Consider the following 23,096-nt stretch of genomic DNA (forward strand, 5'->3'; position numbering starts at 1 on the left):
GTAATGAACTTGGCCAAGATGCTGAAGTTTGCTTCCGCCCTACCAGTTCTTCTCTCCCTGTGCACAACCACAGGACAGGTCTTCCTCTTTGTGCACTTTGAATGTTAAGCAAAACAATAAATTGACATTATTCTTTTAGATATTCATAGTTACAGGGTACCATTATTTCATTTGCCATTCTGGTTTGAGGCTGGCCCATTTATTATGGAGATAAAATATTGAATTTAGATCAATAGCCTCTTCAGGGTAAAAAAACCCACCCAAAACAAAACACACACACCCCCAAATAAAACAAAACCACCACACCACACCCTATAGGTACTAGGGCCAATAATACCCTGATTTTATAATCAGATTGCTTCTTTTGTATTTACATTGGTAGAGCCTTATTGGCTTGCCAAATTGTAGTGCTTATTTTCTAAAGGTTTTCTGCAACTTTCTGCATTTGAAAATTATGCTACAGACCTCATCTTGCTTCACAGAATTATTTTGGGCATACTGTTTTTACAGCTGTTGGAATTTTGCATTGGCACTGTATTAACAATATATTAACAATGTGACAAGCACACTTTCTAACAAATGGATAGCACAGTCTTAGACATATTAGTGTTTAGAATTGTTGCATCCTTTTTTTATCAACATAACTCCTCTGAGGACACTCAGGTGATTGGTAACTGTAGGATGAGTTTGGAAAATACAATTTTGGAGACTAAGGAACAGTAGCACTGGGAGGATTTAAGTCATTGCACTGAGTTCTTGAGACTTCCAAGTTGTATTTACTTTAGGTATTTATCTCGGAAGTAAGTCTTCCTACTCTCCATCTTTGGCACTAAATGACAGCAAAAAATGTAGTAGCATTGATGAAACAGTATGACTAACGAACTCACAGTTACTTAGTTAAGGCTGTGTCCCTGTTCAGGCCAGCAAGGTTAGCATTGTGTGGATTCTCTAGTAAATCTTTCTGTACACTTCAGAGCAGGGTCTCCAAAAACTACTATAGACCTATGCATTCATTTGTAGGCTGCGTAAACTTAGGGTAACAATGCAAATAGTTTACTATGAGCCTTAATCTAGATAAAATGGGTCTCTTCTCTTGATCCACTGAATAAAATTTTACTATGTATTCAACCAAGGCCTATTCAGACTGGAACGGATTCTTGAAATACATGGAACTGTGATTTAAAGACATTCTTTCAGGAATCCAGCCCATGTTTTATGATAAGCCCCACTTTTTTAGAAGCTGTTGGCATATTCTTTGTAAGTTATTAGGTCAATATTAAGCTGTGTATGCATATGGTCAGTTGAAGAAAGAATCTGGTTATCTGCATTTACCACTATTAAGTGCTTAAATGATATTTTTCACATAATCGATTTAAATAATGTAATAAAATTAACTGCTTCTACATGTTATATAGACACTTTTGTGTGTTCCAGTCCCCATTACTGGGCTTTACTGATTGTGGCTGCATGGAGGGGGAGTTCTGTTCCAGGAGCACTTTGTGTTGTGCAGTTGTGTGGATTGGGGAGTCTCTGCAGAATCACTGGAACTTCCTTCTACTCACATAGCAAGGTTTCTTTCTAAAGGAGGTGGGAGTAGTTTTCCCCCCTCTCATTTTATTCAAACACTGAGTTGGGAAGTATAGATAACCAAGGAACTGGGGTGTTGCTGGGGGTATGGTATGAATTGCACAAGTTCTGCAGAGTAGATACAGCTATGTCCCAAGATATTTCCCAGGAAATCTTTCAGGCCGTATTTATAACCATTTCTGTTTGGTTTCTCTTGGTAGTCTAGCAAATTAATGTTTTGGGGCAGCAGTATCTGTAAAATTAGGGATTTTTTTTTACCCAAATACATGGAAATCTAACTTTGCATTTGATCTAGGTAGTACATTTTTTCTATTAAATATGAGGCCTGTAAAACCCATCAAAATAACCAACAAGCTTGAAGAGCAATTTTAGCAGAAATAAGATCTTGATTTCAATGGTCCTGGGCAATCTGGAAATAAAACCAGCTGTGGTAATTAGCTGGGAAATAATTTCAAGTAACAGATATTTAGAAAACTTGATGCTGCTTAAGGAATATTTATAGGGAGAAATAGCTCTTCATCTAAGTGATTTGTTCCTTCACTTCAGCTGCGAATGTGAGCTGCTGCAGTGCATTGATATTGTCTGCCTTTGGTACTTTTTCATTGCTTTTCAATTTTAGCTGTATTGGCCTGGTAGAGGCTATTAGAGCACTAGGCTCCTCAGCACTGAGTCAAAACTTCCACTGTGTTTTTCTTTCCCTCTTTTTGGAATGTTTGACTACACGAAAGCAGATTTTTGAACTCAGAATATGTTGTTGAAATAGAAATTGGGGGGTGTTGAAAAGTTCATAAAGTCAAGCCCAAATTGGTAATACCTGGGTATCTCTACAAAGACACCAGAGCCGCCAGACAGTGGTTAGAAAATTATATTTCTATACTTGTAGTAATATGATGTTCTGCATCGACACTGTAAAGCAGGATAAAAATTACTCTTTTTCCCATCACATCACTCAGGCAGTGAAATTTTTGTTCCCAAGCTGTTTCTCTGCACAGGAATGTACTGCACTGTGGGCATAATTTTCTTTTATTTTTCCTTTGTAGACAAACCTGATACATCACTGAGATCTGAAGACCGCTCAGTGGTCTCCTCTTAAAGGAAGTTAGTGGTCTCAATCTAGTTTTCTGTGGTCACAGTATCCACTAAATAAATAGGCTAAATGACTACCCAATAGGCTGAAAACACTAAGTGAAAGATAAGGATGAGCAGGGAATGGGGTCAGGTCTTATTTTCCATATAATTCTTCTGATACTGAGTTTGGGCAAATGGCTGGCAATTCTTGCACTGATACTGCGTGTGTTTATAGCTTAATGGACCACTAGAGGACTTTAGGGGAAAGGAAATTAGCAAGCCAGTAATTTCCTGAAGTGTCAAGTGAAATTAAGCACTTTTATTCCATTTTTAGACTGCAATTGGTTCATTATAGTGCAAACAAGCTCAAACACCACAGCTTGCAGAAAAATTCCCTCAGCTTCCTAGCCTCAGAAAGTTATATTTTGTTCACTGAATCCTAGTTCAGTTATGCTTTCAGTAAGAGCCAAGCTAAGGATTGAAGTTCACTACTTCCTATTCAGGACTCGCCCTTCTAAGAAGCTGCTATGAGGTAGTGTGTGAAAATGAGGCTGGTGTGTTCTGTAGTAGCCGTAGCCAGAGAAATCTACTTTTAGGCTTTTACATTTCTGTGGGCGTGTGGCTCAATTCATTGCATGCAGGGCTTCTTCCTTATTCTCAATAGATTTATCATGTATTTCTTCTACATTTTCTCACAAGCCAAGTCACCTTCACTTCTCTGGCATGATCTGGCCAGAATGTTCAGAAAAGCACCTCTTCATTTAAAACAAGAAGTTCAACAGTCCCAGTAACCAAATTTGAACCTATGCACCATGTTTCTGCTTTAAAGATACATAGTTATGAAAAGCTGCAAACTGGCAGCTAGTTCAGTTCTCAGGATCTTTATGGTGCCTTACTCTTGAAATCATTGCATAGATACCTAGATATCTTCAGTGATATAGACATATAAGTCTCTGAAGGTTTTGTTATTTAAAGTTCCATACTTGGTACTTAACTTCCAATACTTTGATACTTAAAGTTCATGGCAGTCAATGAAATACCTCTTCTCAGTATCTTTGTTCCTAAGGTATGTTCAGTTAAGCATCTAAGTGCTTACGAGCTGTTAGATGCCCTAGTAGCCGCCTTTCCACATACGTGTATGTCTAAATATCTTTGTAAATTTGTCTTTCAATTATATTGTAATACAAGAACTTGGTGCAAAAACTAGCATGCCAGAATTTTTTACTTTGTTTCCAACTGCTTAAACACTGGCATTGCTCTGACAAGGGTTTAAAAAAAGCATTTTGAGCATTGGAATGCAAATTAACATACCAAGCAATTAAAGTCAATTAAACCAGGATGCAGTGTAATTAGAAACAGTTGTGTTCACATTTATATTCAGAGAGGTTTGATGTGTTGAAAGAAAAGAAAACAATTCAGGAAACTTCTAATGCCTACAGATGTGATGATACTAATAATGGCATTTGATTTCTAAAATGCCTCATCCATCCTCACCCTCATGAGCTCTCCAGAAGCATGATAAAATGAACAACTGATGCACTGGATGCAATGCAATTAAGTGGGAGACTTGAACACCACCTCCAAGTGGTGGTCTTCTCTCTCCACTCTGAGCAAAATACACATCCCTGTTGCTGTACCAGAGAAGCTTGCAGTTTTAGCAGCCTCATTAGCTGTCTGAGCACTGGCACTGAAACGTTGTCAACAATGTCAATTGGCTCAGGAAGGATGTATCTTTCCCACACATGCTTCCTTGGTATCTTTTTAATCGTAATTCTGAATATCTGCATTATTTATTGCTAGAAATATTGAGCCAATTGTGCTCTATTTATATCCTATTTCTGCATGGCAACCAGAAAGGAAAGAGAGTTCTTGTTCTTCTAAAGCTGATGCACAACTATCTTAATGATAAAAATGTATGCTAGAGGTTGTGGTTCTAGTACTTGCAATAATGTTAATACACGCGGATGGTCTCTGGAAGGCATTTGGAAAAGCAAACAGAAAACTGTGAAGTATAGCTCTACAAGCCTGGATGGCTGCTGTGGGATTACAGACCACTGTACAAGGGTATCTTTACCTGACCTCTCTTGGACATAGAGATGAGTGGTTTCAGCTCTTCCTTGGTTGAGCTGAGTGAGGAAATATACCTGAAGGAATCTGCCTCTATAAAATTGCAGTCTGTTTACTGATGAAAAATGTTTCAAAGCAGTGGCAAGATAAATAAGACAGCAGGCTACAAACCAGTATAGTTAACAGAGCATGATACAATAAAGTGTTAATCTTTGTTATAAGAGATATTCAGGTGCAATACCTTCCATGTCATCAAATGTATATGTCTGCTGACTATCCTCTATTAAAAGCAGCTATTGATTTAAAAGAAGTAGAGAAACATAGCTGGCAAAGATTTAAATACAGAAACATGGAAAACAGTTGCTGGCTACTCTGTCCTTTCCACCCAATATAAGACTTGGAGCAGGACCATGTCCATTCCCTGTGTTTCTTTTTTACTTCTCATTAACTGATGATCCATTTTTATTTGCAACCTAAATGTCGAGAGCAGTCTCTTTAAGACAAGGTCTATTTGAACTCAACCAGTCATCAGTTTGCATTTCCACTAATAGTCAACATTAGTAAAGGTAAGCACTGGGATAAAGCTTTCCATTTTGCATTTTATTGACCTATGAATTCATCGGTTCAGGCTTCTGATACCTATAGGAATATAATGTTGTCTCCATGTCCTGAGAAAATCAGGGCTTGTATTTTCAAAAGGGATAAGACACCTGAAAATTACATAGGTGCTTACCTCCCATTAAGATCAGGGAGAGTGAAGTGTCTATGTCTTGAGCAGCTGGATATGTTCAAAGGTCTGCCATGTGATTTTAAGTTCCTTTGTTTCTAAGTGTACCAGCTGAGGCACACATGAGATGATTTCATGATTGGGGTTAAATAATCAGTATGGTGTGAAAATCAAAATTCAGTTAATTAGTCATGAAAATGTGAGAATCCTTTCATGGGTGCATTCTCTGATGTATCTTTCATTTACATAGCCATGAGACAGGTATATGAACTTTTGTATTTAAAATGTATATTTTTGAGGGCTATACAGGTTTTATTTTTCACCAAATGATTTTCCCCATTCTTGCAGCTTGTTAAGTAATTTTGAATTTTGCAAAGCAGATACATAAAAGTATCAGCACATATTAGGATATTTTATACCTACTTTGCAAAGGCAGGAAAGACTATAGAGAATTATGGAGAGTTAAGTTTAAGGTATGTTATTATTTAAATGAAATATTTATAGTGATGTGGAATTTATCATTTAATCCATCTCCAAGTTTGAATAGCTATATACTGCTCTCAGGTTTGTGACTGTAAACTGGGATCAATTCTGCTTTCTTTTTTTTCTTTTGAAACCATGAATTCTTGCAGGTTTCCAGAAAAGCTCAGTTACTCCCCATGCACAGGCTGACTTCTGAAAAAGAAATGTGGCCATATATCTGAAAACAGAAATTGCTGGGCTTGAGCACTTCAGAAGTCTTGCCTGAAGGTGCTTTGCATGATAAGTGTACTATATCAAACTGCAAGGAGATTTAACCTCTAGGCTTGATGAAATGTTTATTCCTCAAACACAGACATGCAGGCAAAGTAGCCTTATGAGATGACAGTTTAGTAATTACTAGGTGACTAGGAATTCATTGCATATGTTGTTATAGAATACATATAATGCAATTAATTGCTATTATGAGTCAATTCCCCTGTATCTGTGTTTGGAATGGTATGTGGTATAGTGTACAGGTACACTATAGTATAGTGACTGGTCACCTGTCACAAAGAAAGAGTAAACAACATACTTAGACTGGGAAGTTCTCTTTATAAAAAACTATTGACATTTCCTACAAGACATAAACAGTTTAGAAGGAAATATGTTTGGAGGAAAAAATTCACCTGTACAAACAAGGGCATCAAAAGCACATTTCCCCCAGAAAGGATTTGGGTTTTTATCTAATAGCAAAATCGCTGTGGAAATGAGGTGGGTTTTTTGCAGTTGGAAGAAAATATTTTTCTAATGTTTGTTTCTTCTTGCTAGGTTGTATACGTAACTGCCACGTTCCCCTATATCATGTTGATGATTCTTCTGATTCGTGGAGTAACGTTACCAGGTGCTTCTGAGGGGATAAAATTCTACTTGTACCCTGACCTTTCTCGACTGTCTGACCCACAGGTAGGACCATGGTCCATGTATTTATTTTCCTCTCTGACTCGGAAAAACTGCAAGAGTCTTAATTTTAAAATTTGCATAAAGGTGATTACTGGATGGTTGTTCCTTGCTAGAGATTTGGAACTGTCGATAGGGCTTTAAAGCCTATCACTGCTTACATGTGTTGGAATACGTTCTTCTTTTAGTAGCAAAGTACCTTGGTTGATAAAGTGGAGTTTTCAGAAGTGTTCAGTTACAGTTGCTGCTATTGCCACAGAGGGAACAACTTTAACTAAGATTTATCCATTTTACAGTTCTTTCTTATTCCAAATCTAAATCTCAGCCAAGATTAGTAGAGAAATTAATCATTCAGATGATTATTGTCTTTCAAGCAGAATACTCTATATGCAATCAAGAAGGAATGAAGTACTCAAACAGGAACTGTGTCTTTTTCATTGTTTCCAGAGTAGCATTAAACATGGAAATACTGGATTAAGTTGTTGTTTGGGGCTTTTTTTGTTTGTTTGTTTGTTGGTTGGTTTTTTGTTGTTGTTGCTGTTTTTTGTTTTTCCATGACAGATGAGTACACTAAAACAGTTATATCATTTGTCTGATATCAGAGAGGGGAAATTACATTAGACATAAAAAACCTGGCAGGTTACAGACAGTGTTTTACTCGTCTGGTCTGGCAATGTAAAATACAGTATACAGTGTTACTCCTAAGGCTATTACAATATGAAATGGATTCTGAGATGGAGATAGAAAGTAAGTTTGGGAATATATGTCAAAATTATTTTTTTTAATCTACTCAGTGAAAATGTGTCAGCATTATATTTTTAACCTCTACTTACTGAAAATGTGTATTTTTTTCCAGGAGACAATAGAGGGGACCCTTCAGGTTACGTCCTTGAAGTGTCTGAAATGACTGACTCATGTAAAGTTCACTTTAAACAAGTAATATTGCTACAGAAAAAACAGCTAGAAAGAAAAAGATTAATTTAAAATATTGAAAATTTTAGATTAAAATTTATTCATGTTGCCTCTTCTGGACTCAGCAACGTTTCCTTCATTCTATGTCAGCATAGATGGGAAGTGAAAGAGCTGTGGAAGTGGTGCTAGAATGTCAGTGATGTGCTATGGCTTTCCGACAGCTAGCGTACTTAGAGGTGGCCTCAGTTCACCTGAGAAATTAGCACAGTAACAGAGAAAAACAGGATTCTCTGACATGTTCCCAGTTATTTGTTTGCCATATATAATAGACTTACACACTGTGGTCAATATAGCAAGCCAGTCCAATGCCCAGTGAACCTCATGTGTCTTAACTCGTTTTAGCAGAGACAAGAAATTTGACTGTCGTATGCTTATCTGAGAACATGGACAGCATCTGTTTATTTTGTCCAGTTTTAACTACTGTTTCACCCTGCTGTGTGGTTCTGATGAGTTAGCCACTGCCTTAACAAAAAGTGTTCACTGAGTACTCTTGTACTATGCCATGATGATTCCTCTGCCTGTGAAGTCTACCAAACTCGTATGAAAAGGAGGTAGTCCTCCTGCTTAAATGTTGATTCCTTCACTTGTCCAGTGGTTCTGTGAGGCCTGTTAACAGGATTTTGCCGTGTGTGTGTATTTTGCACATGCCACTGACACCCTTGCTTCTGTTTGTAATTGAGGGAGGGAATGTAAGCTTAAGCAACACTATTGTCAGGTTACAAGGGGTTTTTATATGCCTATTTACTGTACTGTTTCCATTTGTAAAGAAATACATTGTTGCCATAACAATTTCCAAAGCACATAATATTAGTCTAAGCAGTCTGTGAAGTAGAAAGCACTTAAGACAGGTGTGCATGTATCTGTTTGTCCCACACATGTAGCTCAGCTGATACTAAATGTCTTTTGGGAAGGCTTAATGGATTTCTTCAACAAGCCAACTTTCTTCTGTGTTTCAATGATACTTTAACTGACACATTGCTGTACTTCAGCCTTAGTATTTTAAGCACCTTTTTGTAGGAAAGAAGCTGAAGTAGAATGGACCTTAATAGAGATTATGGAACACTAATACAGGTAATTTAACTGCAGTATATGTGAGGAAATGGTTTGAGAGAATTATTTTTGTGTAGAAAAAAAATGCTGTTTCATTGAAATAGAAATATTTTGTTGAGATTAATCAATGTAATTTTTGAAGAAAGATTTCTGAATTATAGGTGGGATATCGGGTCAATTTTCAAGAAATAAAGGAAGTTTGGCGTCTCAATCTTAAAAATAGAATTTGGCACGACCCTTTTTGTTAAAAAAAAAAAGTAAAATGGAATTGCTTCAGCTTTATTGGAACTTTCAATGGTAACAAGATACGTATGTAGACATTTTCCATTTTATGGAAATGTAGACGTTAATAATGTTCAAAACCATGGATTTTTACATCAAAAAACCCCCATTCCATAGGCCTTTTCTCAATCTGCTCTAAAGACATTTGCCAAGAAGCAAATATAGGACGACTGAAGTAATCTTGACTTTTGTGCCTCCAGTTTTCATCTTTACTCTTGTTTATTTGGATTTACTCCACAATATCAAAGGATAATGCATGTGTATTAGCAGAAGTTTTCTTCTTCAGTTGGAGGTCTGTTTAAATAATGTTCCAGGGAGACTACTGTGTCTGTATGGGGAGACCGGTATTTGAACCACAGTGCCAACTATGTTTACTGTGGATTAAATAAATTAAGTTTCTCTTCAAGGCTCACTTCAGTTTGAAGTTCTTGAATCTTTTGTCTTTGTGTAATTTGCATTCCATGGTTTGTTATAGCTTTCTAAGCAGCTATTCATCTGTCTTTTCAGTTCCTCTTAGCTTTCAAGTGCTGTGCTCAGTTTAATTTTTATATTCTATCTTTTCAGCAGACTGAATCCTCTTGGTCTCAAAATGCTATCTTTTGTCCTGTGTATCAGTAGAGCTCATACCAATCACTTTTCATTATAATAGTGGAGTACTAAAGCTTCAGAAATGCTTTGTTTCATCAACAGGCAGGTCTGTATGGCCTTCATGCTCATATTGGCTTGAAATATGTCCTTCTATCCCAATCTGGAAGATACAGGTGCTGTTTATAGCTTAAATATGGGGTCTTTCCTGAGTTATAACTGACATAAAAGTAGTGTTTTACAAAGTTAATAGAATTGTTATGGGTTTTGTGTGCAAGTATGACTCAAAATATGGTTCTGGTTGTCCCTCAACAGACTTAAATCACTTCACATGCAATTGTGCTTGTGTGTGGTACTTGCTGCTCCTTTCTGGGGAAAACATTTGGTTCTTCATGATGGGATTTTCCAAACATTTGTGTATGGAAGAGGTTAAATTAGTTAGGGACTAGCAGACATACCAGTTTGATGGATCAAGGAGCAATATTATGCTCAATGATACGGAAAATGTGCATGTAGATTTAAACCTGCTGTAGCAGTGGATTCTTAAGATGAGAAGGAAAATAAAAATTAAGCCTTCTTGTTTATTGTGTGCTTGTATGCTAATAACTGGTTGAGTTACTGGGTTTTTAATTAGAAGATATGTATTGTTTTAATGAAGATATTCATTATAGCATCTGTAGGAGTGAACATGTCAACATAGTCAGAATTGTACTCTCCTCTGAACATTTGGTGCTTACCAAAATCTTGAACAAGTTTAATTAATCTGGATTTTGTGATTGAATTGTACATGAGAATATATTTCTGTGTGGAAAGAATACTTTAGGTTGTACTTTATCTCTGATATACTTTCGTGAATATTAAGCATGATAAATGAATGACGGCAAATTACACTCAAGGCATAGGAAAATTTGAGCTATCACAGTTAGGACTGATTTTAAATTTCTCTGACCTTTTATTTGCAGTGAGGAAGTGTTAAAGTTGCAATAAAATTTCTGATGGCAGAAACATTTCTACAATTCACCTCTAGTTTCTCAGTTAGGAGAGTTCAACTATTAGGTAACCATGACTGTGCAGATGACTCTGCAGAGATTCTGTTTTCTGTCGGTACTCTTGCATTGGGTAGTTGGGTAGTCCACCCAGTTTGAAAATGTCTTCCAGAAGGACTTTTTCCATAAATTTCCCTGGCACTGAAATTTGGTTGACTGGCTTGTAGCTTACCGGATCATCCTTCTTGCCCTTCTTGAAAATAAGTACCAAAATATGAATGCAGACTGATAAGCATCAACTTAACCTGAAAAAACCTTTACACTAGATAAGTCTCATAGTACAAAGAAGACTCTTTTCCTTACATTGCCCCCATGTCAAAAATGTCTCTCTTCCTGCATTTTCCTGTGTGGCACTTACCCTAAGTTTTCATGATCTATGTGTTTACAGAGAAGAAGAATGTTTTAGTACATGGGGTATCTGTTTCAGGGAAAACACTTTTTTTGGTAGAAAATCACTTAGAATAAATGGACTTTTTTTTTTTTGCCTGAAAATTGTAGTTTTCATTAAAAACTCCTTAATTTTCAGGTTAGCATTAGTTTATTTTGCTAGTTATTCACTCCTTCCTGAACATCGTCATAGTATGTTTGAGCATATACATAGAATTATACTTTTAAAAAAACATACTATTCACCAAAGCTGTAAACAATCGATATCCAATCAGGCCTATTATAATACACATGTGTGAGACATTTGGAGATACTGTATAGGTGTAGACTCAATATTTTCTTAAATCCTGTTCTGAAAATCCAAACCGGAAAATTATGTGACTTTATCTCCACTTAACTTTTTATTCCCAGTGTTTAATGATGCAGAGTTGTTTTAGCGATGAGAGCTGCAGCAGTAATGCCACTCTGATTCTTTACCAAGAACTCTCTTCTTAGCAGAGGATGAAATAACCCAGACTGATTCAATTTTAGTACATGCAGCCTTGGAAGCAAGCAACTATTGCAATCATATCGCCACCTTGAGGCTGAGTGAAACCTCGTTTCAAATAAAAATTCTCTCCTAGCTTTGAAAGTGGAGGAAATTGTTGGATTTAAACAGAAGTGTTAGGGCTCTGCTTTCTTTCGGGGGGGAAAGGAGAAGAAATTATTATTTTATTTTTGTGTGGTTTCATGCTCAGAAAATCAAGAGAACTTTATGGATTCCTGAGTAGTGGATTTTAGACCTGTACTGTATCTATCTAAGCATATTGATCCTTAAAATTTAAACCTAGGAATGTTCATATGTTGGCAATGAAATGATATCTAATTGTGGAAGAATTTTGTGTTGCTTTTATTTGTTTGGAATGTGACAAGTGAGAAACTTGCAGTGTAATGAGAAACTTACTTCATAGTGTCCGTTCAATACTGGGTGGTAAGGTTAGTTTTCAAGCATAGTACTTGGAGAACAGGTTCAGAGACAAGTTGTCTGTCAACAACTGTCATCTTACCAGCCTTTTAATGCCTCTATACAGCAAGTTACTGCATTTTTGGAAAATATAAGTGTTTGTGCACACATTTAAAAAAATTCACTGGGAAAAAATACTAGTAATGAGAGGAGGAAGATGTCCAGTTCCCATCACTCCCATGCAGTTCTGTTAACAGCTGTGGAATTTACTCTTATTTTTCCTACTAGTTTCTTCCCATTCTCTGTATTGTTTGCTTCATTGGGTATTCACTTTCTGACCCAGGCAGTTGTGATGTACACTCATGTGAGTTGCAGTAAATTTTTGAAAAAGTGAAATGCCAGAAATTCATACAAGGATCACAAGTATGAAAATCCTTAGCTGAATCTACTACTACTATATAACTACAACTCCCACTTTATGCATGTATCTTTGAGTAAACAGTCTTTGTTCATTTGATATGAAAACTAAATTTCAAACAGTTCTATGAAAGGAAAAAAGTATTGCTGCTGATTGTGAGGCTTTCATGTTGCTGTTAAGTAGTAATCCCCTACCCAAATTTTTAAAATTTAAACTTAAAAAATAATTAGTTCTTCTTGAAGTCTGCTGTTTGCACCATCCTTACAAATTACTGAGATTTTAAACTTTAAGATAAGCACAGGATATGGACTAGTATGATGTTTAGAAACATTTTGCTGTACAACAGCTTATAGTCTCCACAATGAGAAACTATTTCATTTTACTATGTACTATGTCATTTGCATCTTGGTTTACATAAATCAACCAATTCCTTTTAAAGAAGGAATACCAACAAATTGCTATAATGCAGTGACCTTGCTAAAAGGGCAGAGGTGTTTAACAAAGCCATAAATCACTCCTGGGATGGATACTATTCCCATTTTTCCCAAAGAAAGACTGAAGGCCTGGGAGAACATTTCATTTCCCCTGCTTGATGGAACATACATCCTGCTCTCTTGCAGTGAATCTACACCACAGTGATTTGGCACATGCATTTCAAAAGGCATGGGCTGAAGACATTCAGGGTCTTCTATGACAAAAAAAAATTACTCTCTGTGATCCATGGAACAGCTTAGTATTGTTCGCCGCACAAGTCATTACATTGTGCAAAGATTTTAGGTATATTTAAGTATGCTGTGGAAAAGGCACATTCTAAATTGAATATGACATTGCTAAACTGTTGGTGTATAGGAGTGAATGTGACATACCTTTTTATGCCTCATACAATTCTTTTTTTTCAATATGATAATATTGTGACTATTAATTTTTATGTAGCAAATGTGGTTTCACAAGTCCAGTAATTGCTTTGGAGAGTTATATTTCAAGCCCTGAACAAATAGTTTGCCTACTTCTCCCCAGGGTTTTTCCTTGTGTTTCTTGCTATTGCTACACAAGCAACAGCAAGCTAAGCAGGCAACAGCAGATTTTGGCAGTTAGAAGAGACTTGTTGAAAGAATGGGGTCATTTTGTAATTTCACTGAGGCTTCTAGGCCACATGAAATCTCTTCCAGCTATCCCTGCAACCCCTTAGCAACCTTGCAAATGGAGAGACATCATCTGAGTTTCAGGGAAACTCTAATTTCACTTTAATATTAGACTTTATGGCTAGTGCAATATACCACTGGAGGGAGACAGGATCCACGTTAGCTTGGTCTATTGGCATAACAGGGAGAGATTTTTCACTGTTCACAATGATGGCACCTGAAAAGAAGTACTAGATAAACTTGAAGAGCCATTTTGCACATAGATTAGTTAACATTGCCAGGAACATTTAAAGAATTGCGAATCCTATAAATGACTCCAGCCTGTCAGCTGCTCTAGAAGTTAAGTCTTCTAGCAAGAGAAAAGCTGTTGTTAAAAATTCATTTATTTCAGAATAAATGAAAATTTGGTACAAAAAATACTAAGTGATATGGATATTAATGAGGGAATAATAATAAGGGACCTTGTGCACAGTGAACATACTAAATGAAGCAAATTAATATTCCATACTATTTCTGGGACAATCACCAAGTGGTTACATGATGCCATATAAATAGAAGCACTGGAAATACATAGTTATTTTAAGAATTGCTAACAGGATTCTTGCTAATCCTGAGGAATGAGAGAAAAAAGAAAATGAGAAGATTACTGCACTAGTGGAATGATATGCAGCTTGCAGAAAATATGTTATTTACCTTTGAAAAAATTGAGTGCTCCTAAATATTACCCTTTGAAGACCTGTACAAAAAATGCTTTCTAGTACCCCAGACATTTCTGACTTCCATCCTAGAACTGGAATAACAGTTGGATTCTCAAAACAAGCCAACAAAAAAAAAGGCTGGGCAAACATCTGCAGAAAAGTAGTAATGACTAAAGTATATTGTGTACACCCCACAAACTATCATTGGAGAGATGCCATGCTACAGGGGTTGACTGTGAATTTGGAAAGGTGTCTACCTAAGGTTTTTCAGTAAATGGAGTTTGGTTCACACACATTTTTTTCCTCAGAAGTAGCCTAGAAGAGATTGGTACTGAAGTTCTCCCCTGAAGGTGTTCTCTGAACTAATGGAAATATAAAATGAGGAGGAGACAGAAAGGAAGAGAAAAGGTGCCTTCCTCCGGAGTGGTATAAGAAAGTCAGGGACTGTATTGAGTTGTGGGCTATGCAGGCATCTTACAAGTACATGTGTCTTACTGCTGCTCTTCCCTCTTCCTACCATGCTTTTTGTATCTACTAGCATATAGGTTATATGACACTTGTGCATACATATGTGATATATTTGCAAGGGCAGTGTGGGAAAAGGAGAAAAAAGGGATAGAAAGCAAGAGCGGGAAGCTGGGAGAGGAAGATGGGAGGTGACTGATGACAGTTGATGGCATACTGCCCTAATGTATGTGGGAAAACAAGCTGCCTCTCCCATCATGAACTGTCACCAGCTACCAGGCAGCTCACAGCAAGGATCCTGGTCCAGAAGAGCAAATTGGAAAGATGAGGAGATGTATAGATTGGCAGCTGTGAATTTCTGATGCTTTATACTCTGAATGTCTATGCTAAGTTGTTGACTATTCCTTCTTTATGGATAAAGTAACTCCATTGTGTTAATATCATTTTTGTTTAGGCAGTTGAAGCTGGATTGATCATCAGCTACTTTACCTAACACTGCATAATTGTTTCTTCCCTATGCTTTATAAAATGTTTATACGGGGACACGCACACATATATACACACTAAAGTTATATCATCAAAATTGCCCATGAAGATAAGTGACAAGATGGGATACTCAGCAACTTTTCGTAACTTAATTTCATTCATTAACATCTTTTCTTAATACATCACTGCTGTGGTGCATTACATGACTTGGGGATACAGCTCATATTCTTTGCTCTAAAATAAGTCTTTTAAGAAAGAAATTTATTTCTGCGTTAATGTTATATTACAAAATTTTGTGGAATTTAGGAATTTCCGCAAAGGTCTTTAATATTTTTAAACTTATCTTCCTTACCTGTCTTCACAGTCTTAGATTTCCATATGTTAACATATTTTCCCATATGGACATTTATAAGCAGCTACTTTAAACACTGAGGCTCAAATAAACTGAGCATTCTGTGACCATTTGTGCCAGAATCCTGGCTGGAAGGATATCTTTTTATGCCACCAGAGAACAGAGGCAATAACGTGTTTTGTCACACCAGTGCCAGCCAAATGTTACAGCTTCAATTTAGGACTGTAAATAAGGATAAGGAAAGAAAGCATCTGACTGTCACAAAGAGAGAGGTGATAAAATGCATTGAGTAACAAAGTTACAAACTTGTCAGGAAATCATCAGATGTTGATGCAGTTTGGGATACAAGTTCACCAATCTTTCATTTTACTGTCAACCCATGTGAACTTTTCAGTGGACATCTGAATCAAGAAAGCACGGCTGAATTTGTAAAGAATGGGAGGCAGAATCTGGTTCCTGGTGATTTTGTACATAAGTTCTGTGTTTGTGTATTGATATTTTAGCAGAACAAACATAAAACATTTCCAGATGCAGCCCAGAGCTTTAAAAAGTGCTTTTATTTTGAAGAGGTGTTTTCCTTTATTCTTTTTACTGTTGTTATTTCATTTTGAAACAAAATCTTGATTATGAATTAAAAATCAAATACTTCATTTAAAGATAGAGAAATAACAATCGGCTTCTCAAAATATCTTTTCAGTTTTTGACCAAAATCTTTTACTGCTTGACACAAATTTACAAATAATGTAAATTAAACTGAATTTTCATTCTTCTGTGAAATTAAACATTTTATGTCAATATTTTCAGTAGCCCCCTTGGTGTCAAGAAGTGCAGGTCCTGAATACAATTCCTAAATGGCATTTTTTTATTCTAGTGCTTTTTATATCCTGAACTCTGTTTTACTTTAAGTTCCTGCCAGCTCTGTGGCACAAATGAAAGGTTTTTCATTGCCCAGCTCCCTTTAAAAAGGACTAGGCTCACAGCAGAATTTTAGTGAACGCTGAGTGGCTTGTTTACTAAAATTTGCCAGCTGGGTATACAGTTCCTGTCACTCTAAAAACAACTCATGCTTTTAAAGTACTCTAAATCCCTCTGTGTAAAATAATAAAACAACATGGTGACTCTGAGGGATGCTTACAAAAATTATAGTGAAAGCTGGTACTTTACCAGCCTGGATGTCTAAAGGAATTTGTTTATCCGTCCGTGAAGGTGAGCAGAACATAGATGGAAAATGACTGTGGCAGTTAAAGCACTGAAAAAAGTATAGTTGGGGCATTAGCCTTCACTGAGTTACTATCTTATGGAAGAAGGCAGAAAATGTGGCACATGATTAGGGATTACAAACTAAAATGATTTGTTCTATATCTTGATCTTCACAACAATGTAGATAAGGTGGTCCCAAATCATCATATTTAACACTACATATATAACTGGCATGTGTAAGCAAGGTTCCGACTTTGTAGATGGCTGCCTCTTTCATCAGTGGAGAGGGAAAGGTGTCTTGGAAGTGTAGTTTGGTCACCCACCATTTGCATTAGTCTTATAAATTCCTTTGTGTACTAATTCTGTGAGCACTTGGTATGACCACAGCCTTACAGCGAGAGCAGAGACACATACTTCAGCTTGAGTGAATGAGGCAGAGGCTAAATAACACAGGGGCTAATTTACTCTCCTGGATATTCTGAGACTGACCAGGCAATGGTTTTCAGTACTGGTATATCACTGATAACTGTATTTTTTTCTTTATATAACTCCACTTACCTGCAGATTTTTAAGTAGTTTGGTCACAAAAAGTTAATATGTATGGTCACTGAAGAAGTGAGTTGTTAAAGAATCCAGGCTGTCAAACACAACTCCAAATAGTAAAATATTAATATTGTGCTCTCTTTAGGTCCAAGAGAGGTGGTTTGCTGTTGGTTTTCTGGTTTGGTGTTGGTTTTTTGTTGTTGCTGTTGGGTTTTTGTTTGGTTGGTTTGGGCTTAAATTTTTACTTCTGCTGCATAGTCATACAGGTGCAGGTAGAAGTAAGAACTGAGTGCATATTATGAAAATATAGCATTGACGAATGCAAGACTAAATGAGTTTGCAGTAAGTGGGAAAGGGAAAGAAATAAACAAAAATGCAGTCCCTTTTTGTTGTCTTTCCATCCTATTGTACTGAGTACTGTAGATCGGAGGTATCAGACAGAAGGAGGTATCCATCCTTCAGATGAAGCGGAAACATGCAAGAAGTGATTCTGAGGGACAGACACTGCATCAAAGATGTTTGTGGGTTGGAACAATGTATACCTCACTCCATGCTCCTGGCTGGGTATGAGGAAAAAATACCTACCAGCACATCAGCTGTTTGAACATTTCAGACGAGCATTTAATATAAGCCTAGGATAGCAGCAGTACAATATTTGTTTCCTAAATTAACTTCTCCAAGACAAATCCATCACAGGGAAGAGATGACAAGCTTATGCCTGAAGGTCTAAAAAAAAATTTGCTTTTTTACTTTGCTTTTCTCCATCTTCCTTGCGTTTATTTATGAAAACTATCTAGGGAGCTAATTCTGATTACTTTTTTTTTTAGTATTTGTCAAGTCCCTTATGGAGCTGGATGTTGTTAGTAGCTCCTTACCTGGTGATGTGAGCTTTAAACTATCAGGTGGAGTCTCTGTGACTTGTAACTAAGAACAACCAGAAAATCCAAACTGTCCCTTCTAAAAAAAAAAAATAAATCTGAGATTGATTGGATAAGCTGTTGCTCTAAGCTTCCTCGAGGAATCTGAGAGATTCTTGGCACATAACCCTGGGTAGGTTCCAGGCTTTTGGTCTGGTTCCAAGAAAATTCCAGCTACCATTCACCAGTAATTAACTCTGAGACACATAGTCAGATGGTACATACCAAGTTATAATCTTTGCATCAGTGCAATGGTGCCCTGCCAGTTGCAGAGCTATGGCCATGCTCATTCGTCTACAGAATCAGATTTGTCTGAGTGGAACAACGGCTGGTCTACCTACCTTTTTGTACCAGACCAAATTGCTTCCTGGGAGTATTAGTCACACACCCTTGATAGCAGTGCTTGCTGTCTATTGCAGATGATACAAGGCTTCCCACATCTTCCCACATTTATGATTGGAGGCGTCTGGCTTGCATGCAACTTAAGAGTATGGGGAGATATGAATTTAAAGCTTAAGTTAGCTATTCTCTGATTCTATAAAATGCCTAAGTTAATGACTATCACTTGCTCAGTACTTAATCATTGATGAAATTCAAGGATGAAGAGGCTACAGGACAAAGAAGTAGAGTTTCTGTTTGTAAATATGGAGTCTTTGAGACTGCGTTGAATAAATATATATGGTTTTGTGGCATACACTCACTGAAGAGGTAACTGTAATGCTCAATATTCTGAAACAATTTACTGCTGGGCAGTGCTGCCACAGAATTGCTATTCTGAAGGTTTAGCTGTGAGGTAACCTTAATGGATTCTTTCTGTTGTTTCCTAGAATTGCTGTTCTGTTTTGACTGAGAAAGATAAGTAATATGTAGCTTTTTGTTTTAACTTATTTGGGTTTGCTGTACACAGTGGGTGCACATCCATTTAGCCTTAACTGATGCTTAAAGACATTTTTTGACTTTTCATTTCTATGTGCTTATTTGAGCTGTCATGCAGACAGTTCTGTGTATTATTGACTCATTCCTGTTAATTGTCGTCTACATTCAAACAACGGGATAAAAATATTTGTTTGGAGTTAGAAAATGAGTGTAGAAAATGGCAGAAAGTAGGGCACCAACCACCAAAGCCATAGCAAAGGCGAGGGCCAAGATGCTCTGGCCCTGAGAGTATCTCTGAGAACTCCTGGGGCAGAGTAATACAGTTTAAAGCCTGTTGGTTACCCATGACCTGCAGCCAGAAGGTATGTGGCAGGGGTAAGAGATGTGTTGGGACTCCCAGGCTTCCTGTGCAGACAATGGGAAGAGAAAGCCACCTTTGGAGAGCATTTCCATTGCATTGTACTCAAGTAATTTGAACATATATTTTCATTTGATACAGTTTAACTAGAATAAAGTTGGAATTTATTGGTTTGGTAAATGTTTGCTTTCTCTGAGCACCGGTTTTGGCAACAAGAAGAGGAGGACAGTGGACTACCTTTGCACTGATTGAATGTAGCCATACTTTTGTTACGTATTTATATCAAATATGTATCCTTTGTATGTAAGTAGCAAAAGTGAAAAAATGTTGTTGTCTTGATAGTAATTTGTATCCTTTCTATTCTCTTGTCTTAAGTCATATTAAACAGAAAATTACAGTTCTCAAATGAAAAGGGGATTTATTTAAGATGTTTTAGTAAAGTGGTTAATGCTCTAGGTTAACTGTATGGCTTTTCTTAGTTTTCTGGGGCAATTTTTGCTGAGTTAGGATGGAATTATTCACATCCGTAGCTGCTTTGAAGGCTGAGTGACTAAAATATCATTAAATTATAATAAAATTATATACTTTTATGTCTGACATTTTCGATTGTTGACCTATATTGTCAGCACCAGTATTTGAAGGAGTATGTTGCACAAGATTTCAGGTCTCTATGTTTTGAGATTACTATTTTAAAAAGATAATTAACTTTTAATTGTCTATTTTTTACTCTGCCTAAGGATTCAGGTTTTATTATGCTGTGAAGGGCTATATTTAGGTTATTACATAGGCAATATTAAATCAATGTTGTCTTCAATTAAACATTTATTTTCGTAGCAGTGATAGGTAATAAGTTGCCACTTGGCACCTTTAATTGGTTTATTAAGTACTGGTTTTAGTTGAGGGATTTTTCTAGAGACATTCCTGTCAAATTTTAAAAACATTTTCACTTTTCCTTCTGGTCTTTGGGCAATAAATATTTATTAAAATAAATGAACTACAGTGGAGGTACTCAGTAGATATTAGCTGGAAGCTGGACCACAGTTTTGGTGGTGTTGTAGACAAGTGATTAGAGTAGCTTTTCACAGAACTGTTTGTGTTTGTGTTTGTGATCCTTCTTAGAAGACTGATCTGCTCATTAAATAGTAATGGTAGCTCTATAGGGCAGTATGTAGCCAACAGTCATTGGTGGTTTTTTGTGAAAAAGATACATATAAATAAAAAAGCTTTTACACACTGTCAGACCTGAAATTGGAGCACAGCCCTCCTGATTCTGCAGCCAAGGCACCATTCCGTATTTGTGTGGCAGTCAGCCAGTAACTCAGGAGGTCCTACTGGAACCCTGCCTTGGATTTGGCAAAAGTCTGTAAAAATGGAGAGGTAGTGGGTTTAGAAAAATACAAAAGAATGTGGTATTTCACACAATGAATAACTAAATGGTGAAATTCACTGTTAGAGGATGTGGGAGGCCAAAAGTAAAAAATAATTCAATTAATTACTGATAGGTCGATTACGAAATGTTAAACACAAGAGTCTACATATAACCTGTGGTTCCAGCTTGTTTCTGCTGGAGAATTTCTGTCCAGCTGGCAAGTCTCCTGTCCTGGGGTCTCTACCCTGCAGGTGCAGTCTCCTGTGTCCCTACCATAAAATAAGATTAAATATGTGCCATCTAGTCAGAACATGTTTATTTGAATAGAAAATAACACATTAGTGGCTGGCTGCTACAGATTTGTAGTTTAACTGATACCTGTAATCCTTTGATAGGAATTATTCACAATTTTCATTATCCTATGCATAGATTGTGGGGGGAGAAGTTGTGCCAGAAGTTGCATAGGCATGGAAACATAATAGTCTTTGTTGGGTACTGGCATTAATTCTCTTAATATCTCTTACAGAAAGGAGTGTGTGAAAACAACTTAATGTTAGTTAGCAGAATGGACAGTCAACATGATAATTTCTTCTGCAGAACAGGGACCATTAAAGTAAGCATCAAACAATGTTATTTGCTTGAGAGCATATAAGATGATGCTTTACATAAAAACTTATCTAGAACAAAGATCATGTAGCGCAGTAGGCTGTCTCCAGCAGTGGCCTGAAAAGGAATATATATTTGTCTCTTGAACTCTTCGGACAGCTAGGTGTTTTCAGCTCAGGTGATTTGCTGAGGTCTGTGTGGCTTTTTATATTCAGAAATCCTCAATGGATTTCCCTTCCATGTAGTTTCTGATCTTCCCTAGAGCCCATGAAGACTTTTAGTATCCCCAACACTTCTTGTCAACAAGTTCCACAGATCTGCTAATTGTATCAGGATGAGCTACTTCCTTTCATTCCTTTTGAACTGAATTCCTAGAAACTTAATCTGATGATTCAAAAGTTCTTGCACTGGAAGTAACAGTGAACAAAGTATCCCTAGTCTTTCATTCCTTCTCATTCATGACTTGTTAAACTGCACTGACATCACACCTCACTTGAGAAAGTCCTAGCCACCTCAATCTGTTCTCATACAGAATCACAGAATAATTGAGGCTGGCAGGTACCGTTGGAGATCATCTAGTCCAACCTTCCTTCCCAAAGCAGGTTCAACTAGAACAGGTTGCTAAGAACTATAGAATCATTTAGGTTGGAACACACTTTTAAGATCATAGAATCATCCATAAACCTAACACTGCCAAGCCCACCAAAGACCATGTCCAGCCTGGGTTCTGAGTATCTCCAAAGATGATGACTCCACAAGCTCTCAGTGGGCAACCTGTTCCAGTGTTCGACCATTCTCACAATAAAAGTTTTTTTCCTATGTTTAAATGGGATTTCCTGTGTTTCCGTTTGTTGTCATTGCCTCTTGTCCTTCCATCAGGCACCACTGAGGAGACAGTGGTTCTCTCTTCTTTACTCCCTCCCATCAGGTATTTATACATATTTTTATGATCCCCCAAGTCTTCTCTAGCCTGAACAGTCCCAGCTCTCTCAACTTCTCCTCACACGTTAGATGCAACAGTCCCTTAATCATATTTGTAGCCCTTCACTGAACTCTCTCCAGTAAGTCTATTTGTCTCATGAGCTGGGACCTTGCACTGAACACAGCAATCTAGATGTGTCTCAACAGTGCTTGGCAGAGAAACCTCCCTTAAGATGCTGGTAATGCTCTTTCTCATGTTTAGCCCAGGATGCTGTTGGTCACCTTTGCCCCAAGAGCACACTGTTGACTCATTGTCAGCTTGTCCCCTAGGACCTTTCAGAAGGTTGTTCCCTAGCCTGTATGGATGCATAGCCATTGTTCATACCACAAAATACAAAGCTATTTTTGGTTATGTTTTTTTAGCCCTTTCAAATTCTATTGTAACTTTTTTATGTGAGAGGCCCATAGTGAGAACTGCCAAGAATATTCAAGATGTTGACAAATGATGGATTTAGTCAGTGGTATACTGCTGTTCCCTTCCCTAGTATTCTTTGTATTTATTCCTTAATAATGCCCAGCACTTAATTTGCCTTCTTAACCACTGCTGAGTGC

At 37.1% G+C, this 23,096-nt stretch overlaps 1 protein-coding gene across 1 annotated transcript in view; it reads left to right on the forward strand.

Annotated features, from left to right (window-relative positions):
- SLC6A11 (solute carrier family 6 member 11) overlaps positions 1 to 23,096 on the forward strand; it is a 118,390-nt gene that overhangs the window by 42,573 nt on the left and 52,721 nt on the right. Inside the window, exon 7 of the mRNA XM_075096596.1 lies at positions 6,740 to 6,874. Coding sequence (XP_074952697.1) covers positions 6,740 to 6,874 — 135 coding nt within the window. The remainder of the gene's footprint in view (positions 1 to 6,739; positions 6,875 to 23,096) is intronic.

Source organism: Phalacrocorax aristotelis, chromosome 6 (genome assembly GCF_949628215.1).
Source record: "Phalacrocorax aristotelis chromosome 6, bGulAri2.1, whole genome shotgun sequence".
Classification (NCBI taxonomy): Eukaryota; Metazoa; Chordata; class Aves; order Suliformes; family Phalacrocoracidae; genus Phalacrocorax; species Phalacrocorax aristotelis.